This window comes from Pseudorasbora parva, chromosome 9, assembly GCF_024679245.1.
Source record: "Pseudorasbora parva isolate DD20220531a chromosome 9, ASM2467924v1, whole genome shotgun sequence".
Lineage (NCBI taxonomy): Eukaryota > Metazoa > Chordata > Actinopteri > Cypriniformes > Gobionidae > Pseudorasbora > Pseudorasbora parva.
In genome coordinates this window covers 38,656,535-38,676,351 of record NC_090180.1, presented here as the reverse complement: position 1 = coordinate 38,676,351, position 19,817 = coordinate 38,656,535, and the positions used below count along the sequence as shown (strand labels likewise).

The following is a 19,817-nucleotide window of genomic DNA, read 5'->3' as shown; positions in this document are numbered from 1 at the left end:
CGAGAGCTGTGGCCAGGTTAAATATAAAAATAAGAAATGACTGGCTGGCTGAAATATCTGAATCCCATCGAAATCAGAGAGAACGAAATTAGATGAGCGATTCCTGCCCTCTCGTGCAGAGCATCAACGTCCTGCCATTCTTCCCTGACCTGCACACCGAGGTGTCTAGGTCATGGAGGAAACAAGCGGTATCATATAGAGTGTTCAGCCCACATACATCTGCATACAGTAATATATTTGGGCTGAGACACTATGGTTATGGGGCGATGCCGAAGATCGAAGAGACGCTTGCGAGCTATCTCTCGCCTTCAGCTGCATCGTCCCTGGCATTTCCCCTCCGAAGGAAATCGGTGCTTACCTCAGCACACGGTACCCGTCTTCCTTCGGTGCCCACAGGGGGCCGCGCTGCTAACCCCGCCGCAATGTCGGGGCGCAGAGGGTCTCCGCGGGCCACCTGAGGGTGGTCCGCCCCCTCCTCGGAGGGCATGCGAGCAGTCAGGTCAGGTGTTCCCTGCCGGTTCGCCGTTTCAGGGCACTGCACTCGCTGCTCAAATTACACCAGAGGCCAGCCTCGAGAGGCTGGTTCCCTTAGTTTCCCCTCCGTGGGAAGACGGTGCTTACCTCAGCATACGGTACCCGTCTTCCTTCGGTATCCTCAAGGGGCCGCGCTGCCAACCCCGCCGCAATGTCGGGGCGCAGAGGGTCTCCGCGGGCCACCTGAGGGTGGTCCGCCCCCTCCTCGGAGGGCAGGGGAAACAAAAGGACGCTGAGGGTAGTCCCCTCCGAAGGGAAACGGTGTTTACCTCTGCCTACGGTACCCGTTGTCCTGCAGCGCCCTCTGGGGGCCGCGCTGCCAACCCCGCCGCAATGCCGGGGCGCAGACGGTCCCCGCGGGCCACTCGAGGGTGGTCCGCTTCCCCTTCGGGGGGCTCCCGAGCAGTCAAGTCAGTCGTTCCCTGCCGGTCCGCCGCTTCAGGGCACTGTGCTTGTTGCTCAAAATACACCAGAGGCCAGCCTCGAGAGGCTGGTTCCCTTAGTAGATTTCTAGACGAGTGGAAACGTCTATCGAATATATCTCAGTGGGTCCTGCAGATAATAGAAAAGGGGTACGCCATTCAGTTCAGAAGTCGGCCACCTCCTTTCTGCGGTGTCCTACCTACAGAGGTGGGCCCGGAGCAGGCTCTGGTAATGGCACAGGAAGTAGAGACACTCCTGCAAAAAGGGGCTATAGAGAGGGTTCCCCCTCCCAGCAGGGAGTCTAGCTTTTATAGCCGTTACTTCATCGTGCCGAAGAAGGATGGGGGCTTACGCCCGATATTAGATCTGCGGCTATTGAATCGCTCGGTGGCCAAGCTCAAATTCAAGATGCTTACACTCAGACAGATTGTAGCGCAGGTCAAATCGGAGGATTGGTTTGTCACCATAGACCTCAAAGATGCGTATTTTCATGTCTCCATCCTTCCACATCACAGGAAGTTCCTGAGGTTTGCCTTCGGGGGAGAGGCATACCAATATCGTGTACTTCCCTTCGGTCTAGCACTGTCACCCCGCACGTTCACCAAGTGTGTGGATGCAGCTCTGGCGCCGCTGCGTCTACAGGGCATCCGCATACTGAACTATATCGACGACTGGCTGATTCTAGCGAATACAGAGCAGATGGCGGTTCAGCATCGAGATGCTGTTCTCGCCCATATGTCGAAGCGGGGGTTGAGGCTGAACGCCAAGAAGAGTGTGCTTTCTCCGGCTCAGAGAACCACTTTTCTAGGTGTGAACTGGGACTCGGTAATTATGCGGGCGCAATTATCGCCAACACGCATAGCATCGATCCTGGCAGCCGCCAAAGAACAGTAGCTAGGCCGAGCCGTCACTGTGAAACGGTTCCAGAAACTGTTAGGTCTCATGGCAGCAGCGTCCAACGTGATATCTTTTGGCCTACTGTACATGAGGCCACTGCAGTGGTGGCTCAAAACAAAAGGGTTCTCCCCGAGGGGAAATCCGCTCCGCATGATCAAAGTCACGCGGCGATGCCTACGTGCTCTGGTCATGTGGAAAAACCCGCTCAGGGTCCCGTGTTGGGGGCTCATGTTCGTCGCGTAACGCTAACGACAGGTGCCTCTCTCACGGGCTGGGGGGGCGACCATGAGTGGTCGCTCATCCCAGGGTCTATGGCAGGAACATCAGCGGCACTGGCACGTAAATCGGCTAGAGATGCTCGCAGTGTTTCTTGCATTGAAACAGTTCCTGCCCGACCTCAAGGGGCCACCATGTGCAGACAACACATCGGTGGTCGTCTATATAAATCACCAGGGGGGTCTGAGGTCCCGTCCGTTGGACAATTGGCACATCGGATCCTCCTGTGGGCCCAAGGGAAATTGCTGTCAGTCAGAGCAGTATATATCCCGGGGGTCCTGAATCAGGAAGCAGACAGCCTGTCGAGGCAGGGGCTGAGGCCCGGGGAATGGAGACTCCACCCAGAAGTGGTGGAGCTCCTATGGAAGGTATATGGGAGCTATTTGCTTCGGCGCAGAGTTCTCACTGCCCGCAGTGGTTTCTCTGACCCATCCAGCCCCGCTGGGGTTGGATGCCATGGTACAGGGGTGGCCGAGGCTACCTCTGTACGCCTTCCCCCCGATTGTCTTGCTTCCAGGAGTTCTGGAGAGGGTACGCCGGGACGGGGCCCAGGTACTCCTAGTGGCTCCGTACTGGCCGACCCGAGTATGGTTTTCGGACCTGATATCTTTCCTGGAAGGCTCTCCGATGGAGATTCCGACCAGGAGGGATCTACTCTCTCAGGCGGGCGGGAGATTCCTGCACCCACGCCCAGAGATGTGGAAACTGTGGGCCTGGCCTCTGAGGGGGCTAGGCTCATAGAGGAAGGTCTCTCGGCCAAGGTCGTAGAGACCATCCTTCACTCCAGAGCTCCGTCCACGAGGAAACTGTACGCTCTGAAAGGGAAACTTTTCTCAGCATGGTGCAGAGAACGCCAGTGGGACCCAGTTAACTGCCCGGTTGGTACAGTGCTGGAGTTTCTGCAGGCAAGGTTCTCGGCAGGGTTGACCCCCTCCACAATAGAGGCGTACGTGGCGGCCTTGGGTGCCGTCCACGTCCCTTTTGGGTGGAGTGTCTTGGGAAGACACCCTCTGATTACACGTTTCCTCCGTGGCACTTTAAGGTTGAGGCCTGTTATGCACTCGAGGGTCCCAGCATGGGACTTAGCCTGTGTTTTGCGGGGCTTGTCCGAGCCTCCGTTTGAACCCTTGTAGGAGGTGTCGGATAAGTTCCTCACCTCAGGACTATATTCCTTTTGGCTATTTCATCTCTCAAAAGAATAAGAGATATTCAGTCCCTGTCTGTAGGGCCCTCATGTCTAGAGTTTGCGCCGGGGATTTCTCATCCCAGGCCGGGTTATGTCCCCAAGGTTCCTACGAGCCCACGGGGCCCCATTACTCTTCAAGCATTCTGTCCTCCTCCTTTCACGACGTCAGACCAGGAAGTTTAATCTGCTGTGCCCTGTTAGAGCACTAGATACTATGTCCACAGAGCTGCCCTGTGGAGGAAAACTGATCAGCTGTTTGTCTGTTTCGGGCCCCCTAAGAAGGGGCCCCAGTATCTAAGCAGAGGATGAGCAAGTGAGTGGTCGAGGCCATCTCACTTGCTTATGAGGCGGCCGGGCAGCAGTCTCCACTGGCTGTCCGGACGCATTCAACCAGGGGTATGGCTGCTTCTTAAGCACTTTTGTCGGGGGCGTCCCTCCACGATATTTGTAAACGCGGCCGGATGGTCGTCTCCTTTAACTTTTGTCAGGTTCTATGAACTAGACCTGGCATCTACAGTTGGGGCACAGGTACTCTCGTAACCGTGTGCGCTTCGGCTTCACACATACGAGACACTTGGTCCTATGGCGATGTGGGTATAAGCGTTCTCACAGCGTTTCGACGCAGCTCGAGTTCCCCGAAAGGGAACGTCTCAGGTTACGTATGTAACCCTAGTTCCCTGAGGGAACGAGACGCTGCGTCGCTCTGCCATACTCCCGGCGTGTCCGTGATCACTTACTTCAGGCTTTATCAGAAGCTAGTTCCTGTTTGTGTTCGCGGACCTTTTATAGTCTCCGGTTGATGACGTCATCACGTCGGCGACGTCATCACGTCGGCGACGATCGATCTTTTTCCGATGGAATGGTTCTACAGGCGCTTCACGACGCATTAACGCAGAGGCGTTCTCACAGCGTTTCGACGCAGCGTCTCGTTCCCTCAGGGAACTAGGGTTACATACGTAACCTGAGACGTTCTCACAGCGTTTCGACGCAGCGTCTCGTTCCCTCAGGGAACTAGGGTTACATACGTAACCTGAGACGTTACTCACTCGTCATGAGAAAATACACACCTCCTCTTTCGACATTACCAAAACCTTCCACATTGATTTCTTTCTCTCTCTCTCTTTCTCACTCACACAAACACACACACAGACTCCACTTTAGTGACATACATCTTCTTACACCCATTGTGTAATAACCGAATAACATGTAAGGTAATGTAAATACCTTTAATATGTTCAATTATCAGTTTAATTTCAAGCAAAACCGTGTCACAATTACATTTTTAATTAACCAATGCATTCATCAACATTTTGACAGTTTTAGTGCATCTAACATAAACGTTTATGGTTATCAATATTTTGTAGTTAGCATGGAGACATTAACAGTATCATTTTCAAAAACTTACACTTTGAAACCTTTTTTCATAAGTTTGCTTTTTCAGGTCACTAAAACACTTGTTGTGTAAATGAATGGCCAAAAATTCATAAATTGTTTTCATTTTTAGTTAAAAACTATCTCAAGCCATCCAGGTTTGTAAATGTAATGAATTGATGTGCTAATTAGGGCAGCCGCCACAGGTCTGCTAAACTGATTGGCTAATTGGTGACATATGGGAGCAATCACAACGAATTAGGGTGTTATTTGTGTGTGGTGTGTGTGGTTTGTTTTTGGTGGTCTGTAAAACTTCTGTCTATTTCTTCTTCAAATTCTATATTATAATAAAAATGTATAATAAAATCACAGAACAGTTTGTTTATTTATTACCACCACGGTTAAAACTATTAGATTTAGCACAAATAAGCTGTAGCATTCTCCTTGCCAATAAAAACATACATGTCATGATGAAAATAACAGCGTCTGGTTGAGCATGTGTGTGTATGTCGTCTTCTGGAATGTGTGTGTCTCGCTGAGATCCGATTCCACAGCATTTAAAACACAAAGACGTTTCTCTCTCGCTCTCACTCTGATTATAAACAGCTGTGGACTTTTTTTTGCCTTACATTTGGACAGAAAATGCTAGAGCAGCTTCCCACATCAAACACACATACACACACACACAAGGGGGCTGGTGATCCAGAAAATGTCTTTTGCATGTGAGGTTTACCTCCTTTTCATTTTATTGCTTTAATTTTTTTTTCTTGTAGTGCAAGCATGTAGCAGGAAATAGTTGTGCTTCAGTTGGGCCGGATCATGTTTCAACTCTCACCCTACACACTCATTTTTAACATTGAGAGGGTGTGTGTGTGTGTGTAATGTGTGAGTTTATTATGCATCAGTACGCATAGCAGTCACTCTCAGCTGTCTCTAGACTGCAATCTCATGTTTGCTTCTGTCTGTGCATGTCGAATTACAATTCTGACATTATTTACTCACCCTCAAGTTGTTCCAAACCTATATGAATTCTGTTAAATACAAAATGACATACATTGAAGAATAAGTGTAACCAAACAGTTGATGGACCCCTTTGACTTCTATAGTATGGGAAAAACACTAACCCCTGGTTTCACAGACAGGGTTTAAGATAGACCCAGAATAAAATTAATGTTTGAGCAGTTTTAACTGAAATCAACTTGCACTGACAAATCCTAAAATATGTCAGTAGCATTTGTTTTGTCTGAAAATCACCAGTAATGTTTTTTTTCTAAGGCACATTTTTAAAAGTTGCTTTAATATCCTAATTGAACTAAGGCCTAATCCTGACTTAATTTAAGCCCCGTCTGTGAAACCGGACCTATAAATCAATGGGGCCCATCAACTGTCATCAACATTCTTCAAAATATCTTCTTTTGTGTCCAGCAGAATTCATATAGGTTTGGAACAACTTAAGGGTGAGCAAATGATGAACAGAATTTTTATTTTGGGGTGAATTATTCCATTAAATATATTAGTAGCACCATTGGACTTAGCCCAACAAAAACAGCAATGCAAACTCAGAGAGATGTCATTCACGCCCAATTAAACCCCTCCGTGAGCTGTTACACTCATTCGCAGACACACCCGGGGGAGGTTGTGGGAAGGACATGGCTGCTGTAGACCTTCATTGCATTTCTGAGGTAGCACTTGTGGAGATTAAACCCTCTCGGGGGCATCTGAGAGATTTCACTGGGGTAGTATGTCACACTTTGGCTGAGTTCAATATAGCATACTACCATATCACTCTTACTATTTCTGCCATATCTTTATATAGTTGAAACGGTGAGAGTAGGATGCTTTTCCAAATTCAGCATTGTCTAAAGGGGGTTTCACACTGGGCACATTTGCTGCGCCCCAAATCCAAGTCTGAATGTTCCCTCTGTAGAGTCAGTCTGTCTGGTTTCAGACTCACTTAATTCTGTCGATCTCTGGTGTATTGCGTTCATCTTACATCATCACAAACTTGCACAGTGCATGATAGAAAACAGAACAGGTGTCAAAATATTGTTTTTTTTAAATTATTAATTTGGTGCTAAACAGCAGAGTGAAGAACACTTGGGTGTATTATATGCGTGTTGCATGAAGGTGGCTTGCTGCTGCTTGCAGACTGACTATTTTGAGGAGACAGTGGATTGCGATCCATTCATTTGTCCAAGTTAAATCATCACCACTGTCATCCCTTATATATGTTTTATTGAACTAATTACGTTGTCATCGGCTAAAATGCATGCACAGGTTACTTTTGGTACCCGAGTGCGGACACGAGTCCAAGTTGCATTCACATTGGTGTGAAGTGCACCACAGTACCATTGCAACCGAATTCAGACCACCTTCTACAGCTAGTATTAGGTATGGTATCACGGTGCATTCCAGGGTTTGCATTACCGTTTTCACATTACCAATTTTTCATGCAAACCGTGATCTGTTTTAAACTAAACTACCAGTGTGAAAGCCTCATTCAGGAAGTCTATGGCTATCCACTTGTTTAGTCATGATATATTCAATTCTGGGTTACACTTTATTTTAAGGTGTCATTGTTACAGTTTAATTATATATTTAAGTACTGAGTAATATCAAGTAACTACATGTACTTGTTATAGGGTTATGGTAGGATTAGGTTTTGTTTGGGAGTTACTTAGTTGCATGTGATTATGCATCATTTATTGATATTAATATGGTAAGTACGTGTAACGTATATAACAAGGACACTGTAAAATAAAGTACTTAAATAAAGTAAATAAAATACCTTTTCAGGGTCCAAGCCTCTAGTGCTTTTTAAAGTGAGAGTACTCAATAGTCATTTATGTTACCGTTTATTTATAGCACACATTTAAAAGAAGCTTTTAAAAAAATTAAAGTGGACCCCAAAAGAGTCTCTGGGCTCTTTTGCATGACTATTCAGAAAAGATGAATTACTGTGTGTCCAGTACTGTGTGTCCAATTGAGATTTTGGTATGGATATCAAGGTTACGATTGTGATTTTTTTTGTGGTAATCCTACAGTACATGTGTGTATTAGCACTGTTTGTCATTTGCTTTTGGGGTCTGCATTTGGACGTGGAAACCGTGATGCCAGACTTACCAACCAAGAAATATTCAGATAGGCACACAACATGCTATTTTTGACATAGTAGTAGGCAATATGTATAGCAGCGTACACAGCTGTTTTATGAAGACTGTATCCAACAATGCAGTTTGCTTGACTTGATTTACAATGTTTCCAATGGGACAAAATACATGAACAAGAAGTAATATATGGGATTTTCCACATAATTTTGACCACCAAAATATATTTTTTAAAATATCTTTTGTCTTTTGTTCATTATTGTGACTGAGGATATCAATAACATATCTGAGCTAAATGGCTTCTTGAAAATAGAAAAAAATGTTAACCCGACTTGATTTTTTTTATCCAATGGAAAGTGATTGGATTTTTGGATAGTTCATTGCTAATTGCTAATTTCATGTCAGTGACTAGTTGCTGGAAGACACATTTAAAAATATGTACCTTGGATATATTATTTATATTAAACACTGCAATATTACAATGACAAAAAAAGAATGGTCCTTTTTCATTTTGTGGTTATTTTAAAGGTAAAAAAAAAACAACTTTGCTTCCAAGATTATAACTGGATGCCAGTAAATAAACTAACCTACTGTTGGAAAAAAACACATTGTTCTTCTACCGTTTTACAGACTACTTCAAAAAAATCAGTATTTGTTTTTAGCAGCTTAATAGTATTGCATTGCAAGCATGTATTCTGTCACCCATATTCTGAGACACCAATGTGTCTGTTTTTAAAATGATCAAGATTTACTTCTGTCCTGTACTAGAAAAGAGAAGGGAATCCCGCCAGCCCATTCAGAACAAACAGATAACACCTGTGTCTCAATGAGGCTTTCCCTCTTCTGAGCTCTACATACTGACAGCTTAACGTCTGCATAAAACTTTCTACTATACTGTACCTGTTTTTCATTTGCCTCTTGCTGAATTACAGTCTGAAAATATTACTATAAAACCTACTGTGTAAATTTATGTTGCTGATTTGACTGAACAAACCTCATAAATGTGACATGCAAAGTTCATTTAATGTGTCATCCTTTGTAGATTCTGTGGGAAAAATTTGATTTTGACAAACATTGCTTTCAGTAGAGACACATTAGCAGGAAACAGCTACAGATGTTCCAGCCTTAATAAGTATTTAATCTTTTTTTCTTCAGCAAAACACAAAATAATATATTCTGAAGATTGTTCCAACTATTTTTATCAATGAAATGAAAGCCATTGAGGTACAAAACAACATTGGATCCCACTGATTTTTTATTATTTGGACAAAAAGACATTTTTCAAAATATGTTCATGTGTTACACTGAAGAAATTAATACAGGTTTGGAACAACATGAGGGTCAGTAACAGAATGTTCATTCTTTGGATCTCTTTGAAGCGAGTTGAAAATATAGATTTAAATTTAATGCAATATGTACACTATATTGCCAAAAGTTTTGGGCATTTGTCTTAACATGCACATGAACTTTAATGACATCCCGTTCTTAATCCGTAGGGTTTAATATGGAGTTGGTCCACCCTTTGCAGCTATAACAGCTTCATCTCTTCCGCGAAGGCTTCCCACAAGGTTTAAGAGTGTGCTTATGGGAATTTTAGACCATTCTTCTAGAAGCGCATTTGTAAGGTCAGGCACTGATGTTGAATGAGAAGGTCTGGTTCGCAAGTCTCCGCTCTAATTCATCCCAAAGGTGTTCTATCGGTATGAGGTCAGGACTCTTTGCAGGCCAGTCAGGTTCCTCCACACCAGACTCGCTCATCCATGTCTTTATGGACCTTGCTTTGTGCACTGGTGCACATTCATGGTTGAACAGAAAGGGGCCACCTCCAAACTGTTCCCACAATGTTGGGAACATGAAATTGTCCAAAATGTCTTGGTATTCCTTTCACTGGAACTAAGGTGCCAAGCCCAATCCCTGAAGAACAAATCAAACTTTACACTTGGCACAATGCAGCCAGGCAAGAGCCATTCTCCTGGCAATCACCAAACCCAGACTCGTCCATCTTATTGCCAGACAGAGAAGCGTGACTCGTCACTCCAGTGAACTTGTCTCCACTGCTCTAGAGTCCAGTGTCGTTGTGCTTTACACCACTGCATCTGACTCTTTGCACTGCACTTGGTGATGTAAGGATTGGATGCAGCTGCTCGGCCATGAAAACCCATTCCATGGAGGGGTGTCCCAATACTTTTGGCAATATAGTGTATATTAAATCTGGTTTTATATCATATAAATGCAAATTTCATCTTCAGTGATACAGTACATGAATATATGATAATACATATGATATGATAATAGGAGTGCATCACAAGTCCAAAAACTCACCTGAACATTTGACCGTTTAGGTGCCAATTTGCACTTATTTGGTATTCAAATCAAAATATCTCAACGGCCAATCCAATCTATTTGCATCATGTGGTTAGAAAAGTTGGTCAGTAGACACCAAAAACACAGACACATGTAGGGTGTGTTAATAAAATGTGGTTGTTCACTTAAGTTTCTATTTTCCTCATCCTCTGTCTGTCTCTCCATTCTTCTCTCTGTTTGCAGACGTACATCGGCTCTATTTTAGCAGCAGTAAACCCTTATCAGAGTCTGTCAGGGTTGTATGACGGCACAGCTGTTGAACGATACAGTCGACATCACCTGGGTGAAATTCCTCCTCACATCTACGCCATTGCAAACGAGTGCTACAGATCGATGTGGAAGCGCTCCAACAACCAGTGTGTGCTCATCAGGTGTGTTTCTGTATGCATTTCACAAACCCGTGGTTTCAGCAAGCCTGCTTTTGAACGCTCTGAAATGAGTTTTATTGTGTGCGTTCCCATTTTAATTTACTTTTCAGACAGTCTGACCTTAAATTTTTCCACCATGACCTTAAACCTCACCTCTGACCTCTCACTACGGTGTGAGGTCAAACTCATGGCTGCCTGACAGCACTCATTACACAAGCATCCAGAGGTTAAAGGTGGCAGACTGCTGTGTTGTTCTCAACGCTACAGACCTCTCAACAGCTTTAGCGAGAGCCGGCATAGAGAATACAAATTAGAAGAACACCTGACGGCCATTGCCAAAAAGGCCTGAGCATGTACAGACTCAGCAAACATGAGGACGCCGATAGGGTTACCACAAGAAGACAGGCTTTGCTCTTACTGCACAGAAATTGAAGTATACTTCTTACACTCATGCTTTAACTGCACACAATTCCAGAACGCTTTCCTTTGCCATTTTTGCAAACCACAACAAAGAATCGCAATGGAAATTTAATACCTGCAAACTCCCAGACCTGCTGGATGAAACCACAGGGAGTGCAAACAAGTCTTGTCGTATGAAAAGGGCAATGAGTAGGACATAAAAACAAAGCTTTGCACAGACATAAAATATTTTTACATTTATGAACATCATTTCGCAATGATACTTTTACTTGTTTGTGTATAAATGTGTCACTTTCCATATTACTGTCCCATGGTATTTAAGGCACAAATCCCTTTTTGTATTCTATATGTAAGATACATTTAAATATATAGCTGTAAAATTAACCTAGCATGAAAAGTATTTGAAGGAGGGGTTGAAACACTCAATTTCATGTCAATCTTAAGTGCCTATAGAGTAGTGTTGCATCCTTCATATCTCAGAAAAGTTTTTAGTTTTATTATTTTTTATAAAAGAAAGATGTACAAAGTCTTTCCGTAAAAAAAGAAGCGGCTGGAGGCATATTGTGTGGGCGGAGCTGAAGAATGACGAGCACGAGCAGCTATTGCGTTGAAAGCGTCTGAAATCTGTGACGTCCTTAAACTCGGACAAAAAACTTAATCCTAAATAAACCATGGAGATCAATCAGATTTAGCCATACAAATATAATCCCTAATCAGATCTAGAGGCTGAAATTGAGGCTTCTGTCTGGCAGAAGAAGCAGCAACAACGACTACAGCAGGACGTCTCAATGGAATGTACTTTAAAGTATCGTATATACTTGCTTAGCGGCTTGTCATGCGCGAGTTTTATAACATTTGTGTGCGTTTACTCGTGGTTTATGAGGACATAATTTGGTGTATGGACTATTGTATGCGATTTAATGTTAGCAGTAGCAAGCAGAACGGTTTTACACGTCACGTTCCCTGTGTCTGCAGTGCAGCAGGCGTCTTCTTAAAGCGTTTGCTCTCTCACTCTAGTCGCGTGTGCCCCCTTCCGGGATGAGAGCCGATACGGTCCGTACAAGGACATTCCGCCATTGCTGACGTCAATGTAGACCCACGCTCTAAAAAAAAAAACTTTCGAAAACTTATGAGAAACCGGAAGGAGTACTTTTGGCACTGAAGTACTTATTTTTTGAAGCTTTGTCCATGTTTGGGAATTGAAGTCTTTAACAGTGTAAAAAACTCATTTTGAAATGCATGAAACAGCATTTCACGCCCCCTTAAAAAGGTTATTTTGACCTGTCCCACTACATAGATTTTGCCTTTGTATATTCATTTTATGATATTCATTTGATGTTTATTTAAAGTTTTTAAGGCAAATTTGAAGCAAAATGACACAAATCATTTACAGTATTTTGACCACCTGAGGTTGACAAGCACCTTCTTTCACAGACTGTTTGCTGAAATACATTTTTGTTTAAGAGTTGTATCTAATTTGTGGACTATGCTATATATACACTACCGTACTATTCAAATGTTTGGGGTCGGTTAGCTTTTTAACGTTTTTGAAATAAGTCTCTTATGCTCACCACGACTGCATTTATTTGATTGAAAATGCAGTTAAAATTGTAATATTTTGGAATATTTATCTTTTAATTGAATATTCAAAAGAACAGGATTTATTTGAAATATAATATTTTGTAACAATGTAAAAGTCTTTACTGTTACTTAATTTAATGCAATTTAATTCTTTTTTTTAAGTTTTATTCGTGCTTGAACAATGTGTTAACCTTTTATTGAGCTAGTAAAGCTTCTTGAATCTTGAAAGAGAATCTTGAAATGAGACCCATAATGTAACTGCCCTCTGCTGGCCTCATCAGCTCATTACAACTCTTTTCGGCTAATATTCATATTCATCCCTCAGCGCTGACATTTTCTGTATGTGTGTTTGTGTGTCAGTGGGGAGAGTGGAGCAGGAAAAACTGAGAGCACAAAGATGATAATGCGTTTTCTATCTGAAATGAGTCAGCAAAGTGTGGCGCTCTCAACTACAAAGACGGCATCATCACATGTAGAGGAGGCAATTCTGGAGAGCAGGTACATACACATATTCATTAATACAGAACGCACATTTTGCACAGTGTGCGCAGCACTCATGTGGATTAATTTATCTGTCTCTCTGTCTCTGTAGTCCAATAATGGAGGCGTTCGGAAATGCTAAAACTGTTCATAACAACAACTCAAGTCGCTTTGGAAAATTCATCCAGCTTCATTTCAGCCAGCTTGGAAACATCCAGGGAGGGAGAATCACAGACTGTATCCTCTGTGCGTTATTGGCAGCTGTTAGTTCAACTCTGTAGCTTTAGTCATTCACCTGTACTGTGGTAAGAGTTACAGTCTCCTGGCTATCAATTTAAATTATTATTTGTCTGATAGTCGGTGATATGTAACCCCGTTTAGCCACTGAAACTCACACATGCTGTAACTTTTCTGACAACACCATCACACATTCACACTTGATGCCCAACAGCAACAGGATTCAAAAAGGCAGAAAAAACATTCTAGGCTATTTTAGCCAAAGCATGCAGCGATCTGAGGTGGCATGTAATATCAAGATATGCCATAAAAGAAAATGTGGTCATTTACATAGATGGTAATGCTGTCATAATGTCTCTCTTTGCATTTGCCTTGACTTTTTATTTTCAACTCACAGACCTTTTAGAAAAGGTGAGTTTTTTAACAGTCATGAAACTTTTGCATGTATGATTTTGTTAATGCGGTCATTTATGTGGGTCACTGATCATGTCTTTGTGGGACTCTTATTGTCTGTGTGTAATTCTGTCAGAATCGAGTTGTGCGTCAAAATCCCGGTGAAAGAAATTATCACATATTCTACGCTCTGCTGTCTGGAACCAGTGCAGAACAGAAGGGTGAGTCTGGGCTGTCCAGTGTCTACATTGTCCACAGATTTCTGTTTGAGGCCTCTTTTTAAAACTTGAGTTGGAGACTGAAGACCCGTCGCCCTTCAAAGTGCTTTCATTTTGAAGGGTGATGACTGCAAAAACATGTATATCTGGGAACGGATGAATATATGCTTTGTTAACACCATTGTTATTCTAGTATCATTGAGATATTATAGTTTTTATTCATATTCAGAATTTGTTGTTATTTCTATATATTTCAATTTTTTAAATGTTTTTGTCATTTTTATTATAAATATGTCTACATGTATTTATTAATTTTCATTTCAGTTTATTTTACTAGGAGAAATAAGTTTTAGTAGAAAGTTTTTTATATTTTATATTTTTATTTCTATATTTCATTTTTTTTCATTTAGTTTTTTTGTGATTTATTTGTATGGCGATATGTTTTTATTAATTTTTATTTCAGTTTTAGTTTTAATTATTTTAGTACATCAAAGTTAGACTAAATTAAAATGAGAAATGCTGCCTTAGTAACTAGCTGAAATAAAATGTTTATTTTTTTATATTTTATTTTATTTCAGTTAACTTTTATTTAAAGGTTATTTAAAGGATTTTTTATGGTTTTAGTTTTTATATTTTTTTAAGATAACTTTTTTAGATAATAACCTTTTTAGCATTGCAAATAAATATGATTTGCTTTTGAAATCCAAATTTTAATTTTGTAATGGATAGAATCATATCCATTTGTTCAGACTAATATAGACAATATCTGATGTATCTACACTGGTTGGATCATCTCAAACATTGTTTGCATCAGCCTTCACTCATTTGATATTCACTAATGAGAGACACGTCTGAGTGTAAATGAATACATTTAGTAAGTGGTAGACACTACTGTGCTTTCATTTTCAATGAAAATGAAAAAGACACTTTTTCATTTTCATTCAGACCACATTTTAAGACCACAACTAAACAGATTTCAGTCACACAAAACAGAGATTTTTGCTGCCTATCTGATAAAAAACGATAAAGATTTTCCCTCTATTTTAACTTTAGATGATGGAAATATAGAATTGTTCAAATTAAATCTTTTGCCTTCAATATTCATAAGCAAAATATATATATATATATGGGATGTATTTCACTTTATGCCAGGGTGTACCATCTGCTGCTGTCACTGTCAAATGAGACTAAGGCGTCAGAAGGTCATACTATCACAGTGAATCAGTGCTGTTTGCGACACAGTATCAGTTTGTTTAAGATCTGTTTATCGCTCTCACTCATTTTCTCACAGAGTCGTTCTCCCTCTCCCCTCCGGAGGGCTTTCATTATCTGGGTCAGTCAGGATGTGTGAAGGACAAAGCCATTAATGACACCGAGACTTTTCAGGAAGTGCTGGTGAGACAGTCACAACATGACAACACATCAATGAATGACTACTGTACAGTACATGTACACACACACACACACACACACACACACACACACACACACACACACACACACACACACACACACACACACACACACACACTCCACTGCTGTACAGCAGCAACAACCTACTGCAGTTCTGCATAAGCACACATATTGTTTTTTTGATATTTGTAATTATACTGTATTGTTTAAAAATTATTTAAAACATTTTAGAGCGCAATTGCAACGTTAATTAATATTATATATTCAGTCTATAACAGTTTTGGTCTGATTGTTTTATATGTGTTTGTCTCAGTCTCGCCAAGGCTGCATTTATTTGGTCAAAAATACAGTACAATTGTGAAATATTTCAATTTACAATAACTATTTTCTATTTTAATATATTTTAAAATGTAATTTATTCATGTGATGTGAACGCTGATTTTCAGCATCATTACGTCTTCAGTGTCACATGATCTTTCAGAAATTGTTCTAATATGCTGATTTGGTGCAAACCATTTCTTATTATTATACATTTGTCATGCTTAATATTTTTATGGAAACGGTGATAACTTTTTTCAGGATCCTTTGGTGAATAGAAAGTGCAAAAGAGCAGCGTTTATTTTAGGCATTATTTAATTTTTTATGTATTATATATTTTCTGTCACTTTTGATCAATTTAATGCATCCTTATTATTTCTTTATTTTTCTTTTTACATTTCTGTCCCCAAACTTGTGAAAGATAGTGTGTAAAATATATGGTTCTGTTATGTTTAATGTTGGTTGACTGTGTCTTTTGTGCTAGAATGCTCTGAGGACAATGCAGTTTGGAGAAGAGAACATCAAGGAGGTGTTGAGGCTCCTGTCGGGAATCCTGCATGTGGGAAACATTGAGTTTTTAACAGCAGGTGGAGCACAAGTCTGCTCTAAAGCAGGTAATCACTTCTCTGCTCTCTTCTGTTTCTCTTCTGTCTTGATTGTCGAATTAATGAGATTTTGTTATTTGACATTACTGTACTTATAATTGCATTACATTTATATCCATACCATCTGTGTGTGTGTGTAGCTCTCAGTAAAGCTGCAGATCTTCTGGGGTTGGATTGTGCCCAGCTGGCTGAAGTTTTGACCCACAGATCCATGATCCTCAGAGGAGAAGAGATCTGCACACCCCTGACTGTAGAGCAGGTAATAGGGGTGTTACACACTCACTAAACAAAGGTTTGTTTACACGGTTAAATTGTAATGTAAAATCATAGCCTGACAAGCCAGACCCATATCACAATGACAATATCAGACCCCTCAATGATTTCCAAGTGGGAGAACTTGCAAAATAGCGGGGTGTTCAAATACTTATTTTCCTCACTGTATATATATGTAACATTATTGTAAAATAAAAATCATCCTGTATGAACAATCAAGTCATACCTAAAAACACAATATAGATTTCAGCAGAATACTTCTGTAGCCACAAAAAACAGGTCCAGAAACTCTCTCTCCCTCTAGAGGACTTCACATGTAACTGCAATCCTTTAATAAACATTTCACCGTCTTCTTACCCTTTTATTACTGTAGATACAGGTTTAAAGTTTGTTTACCATCAAACATTACAATTTGACTTTGTAACACAGTATTTTCAAATACTTTTCACTGAATTGAAAAGTATTTGGATGTGATAAAGGGATTTATATTATGTAGTAGTCTACTTTTAAAAATGACAGTAAAAACACAATAAAAGCGGTACAGCATTTTTAATTGTGCAATTCAATATTGAAATATGAATGTATATTAAATAAATAAATATAAAAATCCTTTAATAAATAATTTAGTCTTTAAATAAAGAAATCCAATGCATAAAGAAAGCCTCTGGAACATTTTTTTTTTTAGAAGAACACTGAAATACTTTTTCAGGTTTTTAATACAAATGGCTTAAAAGCAGAAAAGGAAGAAAGAATTTATGTGAGATATGTGATAAAAAAATGATTATTCAGTTTCAAACATGAATTAGTTATGTTTAAAGACTCAAATACCCTTTTGTAGTCAGAATTACAACACGCATATACGTGTGTGTGTGTGTGTGTGTATCAGGCGGTGGACTCACGGGACTCTATGGCGATGGCTCTCTACTCTCAGTGCTTCACTTGGATCCTTCGTAAATTGAACAACCGTATCAATGGCAGTGAAGACTTCAGATCCATCGGTATCCTGGACATCTTCGGGTTCGAGAACTTCGAGGTGACAGTCATGCTGACTAGTTTCAGACAGAGTTTTTACCCACTGGTCAAACTGGTCATTACTAATGTTATTTCCATTCTCCCCCTCAGGTGAACCGGTTTGAGCAGTTCAACATTAACTATGCAAATGAGAAGCTACAGGAGTATTTCAACAAGCACATTTTCTCTTTAGAACAGCTTGAGTACAACAAGTGAGTCATTACAAATACAAACACACTCACCAGCACCAAAACACAGTTCAAAATCAACCAACGCACAGGTTAATGTTTAGTTCTCTACCATTTTAATACTTTCTTTGTTTTTGTGTTCATAGAGAAGGGCTGGTCTGGGATGATGTCAACTGGATGGACAATGGAGAGTGCCTTGATCTCATAGAAAAGGTAAAAACACAAACACTGAACTACGAACAAACTTAAAACACTGGCTACGTTCAGACTGCAGGCAGATGTGGCCCGTATCCGATTTTTTTTGCTCACATCTGAGTCAGATCTTTTTTCTAATGACAGTGTGACTGGCCCAAACCACATGGAATCTGATCTTTTCGGTTCATGCGACTTTTACTTCACTGTAGATCAACATTCATCACAATTCTGTGCTCATGGGAGTCGCTTTGAAGAGTTTATATGCTCAAAGTTATCAAGAAAAGTAGTCAGTGGAAGGTCAGTGATGTGTAACTAAAGTATTAGAGTGACAGCTCTATAAACAAGCAAAACATGAGGGCTCGTACCATAAAAGCTCTGCTGTCTTTTTCCGCATCCGCATCCGCATCCGCATCCGCATCCGCATCCGCATCCTTGTCTTTGTTTTTTTTATATTGCCTGTGCATAAATTCGCTGGCTTCAGAGGCAGATCAGACTATAAATAAACGCATAATCACTTTAATGTTCTCTGTGCTTACTTCCATATGACAGCGTGCTGCGTGACGTCTTTTTATTATTCTTTTGTCCATGCAGGTCCGTTCAGGACCATGATATTGGCCACATTTAAAACAGCAATGTGAATAGCTATACAAAAAAAAAATTCTGATCTGAGCAATATATCGGAATTTAGCACTAAGGCTGGGTGTAAAGTGTGTACGTAAGCACTGTCTACATTCTGGTGTTCTAGATCTGAGTCTGTCTGTGTATGTGTTTTCTTTGCAGAAATTGGGTTTGCTTGCTCTTGTGAATGAGGAGAGTCATTTTCCTAAAGGAACTGATGGCACATTGCTGGAGAAACTCCATAGCCAGCATTCTGTACGTCACACACACACACTCATTTTTCTGAAGGGCAGCAGGTTTACTAGGGCAAAACCACTGATAAGAATATTGGGCATACTAATCATCCATAATATGATAATTTTGATCCCTAATCTATTTCTCTCTCCATCTCATTAGAGGAATCAGTTCTATGTTAAGCCTCGTGTTGCAGTTCATCAGTTTGGAATCAAGCACTACGCAGGAGAGGTACAGCACCCTGTCTACTGTTTTTATTATTATTATTTATTTATTTATTTATTTATTTTAGTTGGATTGAAATACTTCCATGGTATTTTGCATCTACAACTTCTAAAACATATGTATTGTATATATATATTTATTTTGTACAATTTACATGTAAGTAAATTAGCAACTACAGTATAAGCATCTTTCACATGTACTTTCGGTGATATTTTGTTCCTGTATTAAATTCATTTTCTATAATAGGTCATGTTTCATAATAGGTACAGGCAGAGATATTTTTTAATAAATCTATAGCGTGTAATTTTAGGGAGCATTTTATCTTTTAAAACATTAAAGAAGCATTATTGATTGGTATACATAGCATTTTATAATATTTTAAATATTTTATTAAATAGACTTTTGATACAATATGGTCTGTCAGTTACCAGCCACTAAGTTGGTAATCGCGGTAAAATACAATGAATTTGGTGTTTATTTATTTATTTTTAAATCTTTTTTTATATATTTTAAATCTAACAATTTTGTTATGAAATGCTAGTTGTTAATACGATGGTGTGCAAAGATTCAAGTATAATTTTGAACAAAGAAAGATAAAAATGGTAGACTATTCACCTGTAGTACATCACACATCTCATGTGTTATGGTGTATATACCGGAGAATGAAGACAAAAAAAACAACCCTGGTCAACGTCAGCATTGCAGGTGTCATGTCTCTTGTTAACATCCTGCTATTTGTCTGCAGGTTGTGTATGATGTCAGAGGAATCCTGGAGAAGAACAGAGACACTTTCAGAGATGATATTCTCAACTTACTCAGGGAGAGCAGGTGTGTGTGTGTGTGTGAGTGTGTGAGTGTGTGAGTGTGTGAGTGTGTGTGTGT

The 19,817-nt window shown here is 40.6% G+C and overlaps 1 protein-coding gene and 1 long non-coding RNA gene across 2 annotated transcripts in view; one reads left to right on the top strand and one right to left on the bottom strand.

Annotated features, from left to right (window-relative positions):
- Positions 1–19,817, top strand: part of myo10 (myosin X) — a 58,998-nt gene that overhangs the window by 20,992 nt on the left and 18,189 nt on the right. The window contains exons 4-17 of the mRNA XM_067452545.1: positions 10,342–10,529; positions 12,888–13,025; positions 13,120–13,244; positions 13,642–13,655; positions 13,774–13,858; positions 15,147–15,250; positions 16,071–16,200; positions 16,332–16,450; positions 17,351–17,497; positions 17,587–17,687; positions 17,810–17,876; positions 18,639–18,731; positions 18,873–18,941; positions 19,681–19,763. Coding sequence (XP_067308646.1) covers positions 10,342–10,529; positions 12,888–13,025; positions 13,120–13,244; positions 13,642–13,655; positions 13,774–13,858; positions 15,147–15,250; positions 16,071–16,200; positions 16,332–16,450; positions 17,351–17,497; positions 17,587–17,687; positions 17,810–17,876; positions 18,639–18,731; positions 18,873–18,941; positions 19,681–19,763 — 1,463 coding nt within the window. The remainder of the gene's footprint in view (positions 1–10,341; positions 10,530–12,887; positions 13,026–13,119; positions 13,245–13,641; positions 13,656–13,773; positions 13,859–15,146; positions 15,251–16,070; positions 16,201–16,331; positions 16,451–17,350; positions 17,498–17,586; positions 17,688–17,809; positions 17,877–18,638; positions 18,732–18,872; positions 18,942–19,680; positions 19,764–19,817) is intronic.
- Positions 15,313–17,504, bottom strand: LOC137089089 (uncharacterized). Its single transcript, XR_010907638.1, has 3 exons — positions 17,364–17,504; positions 16,313–16,439; positions 15,313–16,139 (listed from the first exon to the last, which is right to left on the bottom strand). It is a non-coding gene; the product is annotated as an uncharacterized lncRNA (long non-coding RNA).